The following is a 4,795-nucleotide window of genomic DNA, read 5'->3' as shown; positions in this document are numbered from 1 at the left end:
TCCCCCCTCTTCTCCTCCCCCCTCTCCTCCTGCCCCCTCTCCTCCTCCCCCCCTCTCCTCCTGCCCCCTCTCCTCCTCCCAACACACGCCCACTGATAATACACTCTTAAGTACGCACAGATATGAGTCTCCCAGCCGCCCGAATGGGCAGACGCACCATGACAGGGCAATAATGCTTCCTTAATGAAGATAAATACGCACGGCCCCCAAGACCTGCCAAGTTAACAATGTTTATCGGCCGTTCCCTCGCCAATGGCGAGAAACTCATCTGTTTGGAGTGAAGGGGGGGAAAGGGAAAGGCAAGACCCTTCTCCTATTGACACCCCCCCCCCCACCCACCCACCCCAGGACTGACCACCCCACACTGGGGCTGAACAAGCACGAGCATTTTAGCCTGCTAGCCACAGACAGTCGGGATCTGTAGTCAAGACCCAGGAGGTTGAGGTCACAATGTGGCTCGTTGTCAGTCTGACCCGGGGGGGGGGTTAAGGTGGCTGACTGTGGCGAGGGGGGCAGCAGAGCCCCCAGGACAACTGCGGGGGCTGTGGGGGGGGGGGGGGGGAGGGGGTTGGCTGGCTCCAAGTGAGGCGATAAAAAAAAAAAACATTTATCGCCGTGGCGATTGGCTTGTGGACGGGGAGGTTCAGGGCAAAGGAGGTGATCTGTCACCAGGAGATATTATTGAAGACCCCCCCCCCCCCCCCCCCCGACACACACTCACACACACACTTACTCCCCGCTGCTCCAGGAAATGGCAGGGGCATCTGGGAATTGCAGTGCCGGGAAAATGGTTGCTCGTGACAGTAAGTTCTCCCTCGATCACCCCCCCCCCCCCCACACACACACACACAGACTCCCTGCAGCGATGGTAGATTAGTGATGTCTGGCTGTCTGGTGCTTCTGGGCTGGGTGACGGGAGGAGAGGAGGGGAGTGGGGGCAGGTGTCAGAGCTAGCGAGCCAGCAGCCACGGTGGCAGTCACAGTTTGGACTGTGCTAAACGGCGCTAGCACCCCAAGGCAGGCCCTGATTAGATGGATCAGGGTTGGTGTGTCTGTGTGCCATCATGGCCCTTACCTCATTCCATCTCTCCCTACTAAAGTACACACACCCCTATAAAAAAAAATGACATGGTTCCAGGAAATACACACACCGGCTCTCTATCCAAACACACACGCAGGCTTTTAGTGAACACAATGGAATTTTCCTTTGCTTTTTGTGTGTGTGTGTATGATCTGCGATGATGTGGGGAGTCAGTTGGCTGAGCGGTGAGGGAGTCGGGCTAGTAATCTGAAGGTTGCCAGTTTGATTCCCGGTCATGCCAACTGACGTTGTGTCCTTGGGCAAGGCACTTCACCCTACTTGCCTCGGGGGAATGTCCCTGTACTTACTGTAAGTCGCTCTGGATAAGAGCGTCTGCTAAATGAGTAAATGTAAATGTGATGTCAAGGGCTGAGTCGGTGACAAAGAACAGCCATATTCTTCTCTCTCCGTGACAATGGCAGTATCCTATTTAGCTTTGACTCAGCTAGAACAAAGATGCCACTGGCTTCTGTCTCTCACTAACAATATGCCCCAGTGACAAAAGCCCCCTTCTATTTATCCTCCCCCGTTTCTCCTCTTTTTTGTCTCTCCGTCTTTCTCTTTTGCTCTCTCCGTCTATTTGTCTCCCTTTTTCTGCCTCTCTCTCCCCCTCTCTCTCTCTCTCTCTCTCTCTCTCTCCCCCCCCCCCTCTCTCTCTCTCTGTGTCTCTCTGTCATGTTATTGTGGTTCTGAAGACGCTGCCCTGAAAGCGTTCCATTGGTTAGATTTTACGCCGAACAAAAGCCCAAGGTCGCCGTCCCGCCCCGCTTTTATCGCCGCGGAAAACGGCCCCGCTTTCGTCGATCTCCATGGAGATGGCTTCTTTTTCTTTTTTTGCAGGCGAATTGCGTTTGTGGCGATTCGCAAAGTGAATAAGGCGCGCGCGACCGTCGAAAAGGCTACACCAGGGGAGCCTTGTGTGTACCTGAGCCCTCTGCTCTGCCTCTTTGGTTTGGAGAAACGTCTGCGTTTCTGTACAACACAACGTTAAGCTTCAAGTGGTTACATATTGTATGGTGACTGAACCTCTTTGTGTGTGTGTGTGTGTGTGTGTGTCTGAGTCAAGGTCCTCACATGGGTACAATAACCAGTATGTGTTGTGTGTGTGTGTGTGTGTGTGTGTGTGTCCAGGACTACGACCTGAGTCAGCTCCAGCAGCCTGACTCCCTGGAGCCCGAGTGTGTGAAGGTGGGCATCAGGCGTATGGATGAGAGACCCCTGCACCACGAGCACCAGTACCCCATCCGCTCGGCCGCCCCCCACCCCGGAGACATCGGCGACTTCATCCACGAGGTACGCCACCCAGTGTGTGTGTGTGTGTGTGAGAGAGAGAGAGAGAGAGAGAGAGAGAGAGAGAGAGAGAGAGAGAGAGAGAGAGAGAGAGAGAGAGAGAGAGAGAGAGAGAGAGAGAGAGAGAGAGAGAGAGAGAGAGAGAGAGAGAGAGAGAGAGAGAGAGAGAGAGAAACACAGACAGGCACAGGGAGAGGGCTAGCTCTGTAATTCTTAATTAGCTTGGCTAACAGGGAGGATTAGTCTGGTGCAGACATGGGCAGGCCTGACTAGCTAATTGGAGGTAAATCCATTGAGTTTTATTAATCCCAAAGACAGTCTACTGTAGCTCCTCAACAGAGAACGACTCAATCTCGACTAGTTTTTCAAGGACTAGCGGGTATGAGTCGCATTTTTAGTAAGTATGCGGTTTGTGCCGGTTGGAACATTTCCAGAGAGGCCGTGCGTCATGTAGTTTAGGGAGATGCGTTTTCTTTGCTTTGTTCTTTTGTGGTTGTCTTTCTGTCTGTGTGTGTGTGTGTGGGGGGGGGGGGTGGGGGGGGGGGGGAGCGTCTGTGTTTGCGTAGTGTGTGTGTAGGCTTTTGTTTGTGTGTGTTTTGTTTGTGGGAGAGTGCATGTGTGTGTGTGTGTGTGTGTGTGTGTGTGTGTGTGTGTGTGTGGGAGTGTTTTGGAATGTGTTTGTGTGTTTTGGCTCGTATGATTGTGCACGTGTGTGGGTGTGCCTGTGCGGGGCTGGGAAGGGCTGGGTGGAGAGATCTGCCAAGCAGAGCCTTGAATAATGAGAAGGAGCTGTCAGACACGGCGAGCCGATCTAGACAGCTTAATCTAGCAGACATGACAAGCCGATGCCTCTGCCTCTTCCTTAAGTCTATCAAATGAGTGAGACAGTGGGGAGGTTGCCATTCGGCGGTCTCGAGTCTAAAGAGACAGACATGTCCCACCAAATCATTCCCAGAGCCTATCAGATTTTGAGTATTAATTTGAGCACTGAATCAATATGTCAGTCAATAAGGACATTTTGGGAGGGAAGTTCATTTTCACAAAGCTGTTAGAGTTCAGCGTGCAGTCGTTTGCATGTGTGTGTGTTTGGGGAGTGTGATTGTGTGTGAGCGTGTGCTGGTTATAAATATCTGGGCTACGCTCGGTAATCTGCTGAATCTCTTCAGAGGGACAGACCCAGCATCTGTCCAGCCTGACCTAAATCCTCCGCTCTCCTCCCCGGCTCTAATCCCTCCTTTTCTCCTCTCTCCCTCACGCCACCCTCATGTCTCTATCTCGCTCTCCCGTCCTCGCTCTCTCCCTTGTTTCTCTCTCTCCCTCCTCTTGGCCCCACCTACATACGGAACAACATTCACCCTCCTCGCTCACTCGGTCTCTCTCCTGTCCACCCTCCCTCCCCAGGGGCTGAAGGCGGCTGATAACGACCCCACGGCGCCCCCCTACGACTCCCTGCTGGTGTTCGACTACGAGGGCAGCGGCTCCACGGCCGGCTCCCTCAGCTCCCTGCACTCCTCCTCCACTGGGGGCGATCAGGATTACGACTACCTCAGCGACTGGGGCCCCCGCTTCCGCAAGCTGGCCGACCTCTACGGGGGAGGGGAAGACTAGACCCACCCCCTCATCTTACCCCCCCCCACCCTAGCCCCCCCCCACCTCCGCACACACAAGCGCAGACGGCACGGGGCGAGGGGGGGGGGAGGGCGAGGGGCGGTGGGGACGGCCAGGGATGTACAGGGGGACGTGGGAGGCGACGCGAGGGGAACGAGTGGCACTTTTCGAAAGCGTGGGATAGCTTGCAGAGAGACGTACTCTGGAGGACTGGATCCGAGGGACTACGAGCACTTGGAGAGCCTGAGCGCGGTGACCGCTACCTGGGGCTGCTGCTATGGGACAACTGAGCCTAGCATCCCACTAGCGTACAGGCTAACTGGGGCTAGCGGGCCCTCTAGCATTCCTACTAACTGAGGCTAGCTGCCCAGTCACAATCATTCTGAGGCTAGGGGCCCACTAGCAGAGAGCGTTAGCCTGCATGCTAAGTGAAGAAGACAGCCTAAACAGGTTGGCTCCTTGGAGGTGATGACTTCATCATGTGGTACAGCGGTTGGTGACGATAACAACTCGAGCGCTAGCTCGGATAGCAGCGATGCTAAAGACGCTCTTTTACACTTGAATCTCACAGTACAGAAGCACTGGGGTAAAATGTGCCTTTTTGTACATTATTTTGTTTTGTTTTTTTTGTTTTTCTGTTCCCGGCTTTAAAGCTCCTGACTTTTGCAGTGGTTTCGGACTGTAAAGCGGACGAGCTCCTTCGCCACGTGTGTGCGTGTGTTCAGGTTCCCATCACTGGAGTGTGTGAGTCATTTCCTTGGAGAAACAGTGGGCGGAGCCTCCGCTGGCACAGACCAGCAAGAGCAGATATGTACA

The 4,795-nt window shown here is 54.3% G+C and overlaps 1 protein-coding gene across 1 annotated transcript in view; it reads left to right on the top strand.

The window, feature by feature from the left end:
- Window positions 1–4,235, top strand: part of LOC134012747 (cadherin-2-like) — a 27,388-nt gene extending 23,153 nt beyond the window's left edge. Inside the window, exons 14-15 of the mRNA XM_062452297.1 lie at window positions 2,213–2,374; window positions 3,773–4,235. Coding sequence (XP_062308281.1) covers window positions 2,213–2,374; window positions 3,773–3,979 — 369 coding nt within the window. The 3' untranslated portion in view covers window positions 3,980–4,235. The remainder of the gene's footprint in view (window positions 1–2,212; window positions 2,375–3,772) is intronic.
- Window positions 4,236–4,795: the final 560 nt, after the last annotated feature.

The sequence above is a fragment of the Osmerus eperlanus genome, chromosome 26 (assembly GCF_963692335.1).
Source record: "Osmerus eperlanus chromosome 26, fOsmEpe2.1, whole genome shotgun sequence".
NCBI lineage: Eukaryota > Metazoa > Chordata > Actinopteri > Osmeriformes > Osmeridae > Osmerus > Osmerus eperlanus.
Note: the sequence above shows the minus strand (reverse complement) of the source record. Positions and strands in the feature narration are given on the sequence as shown.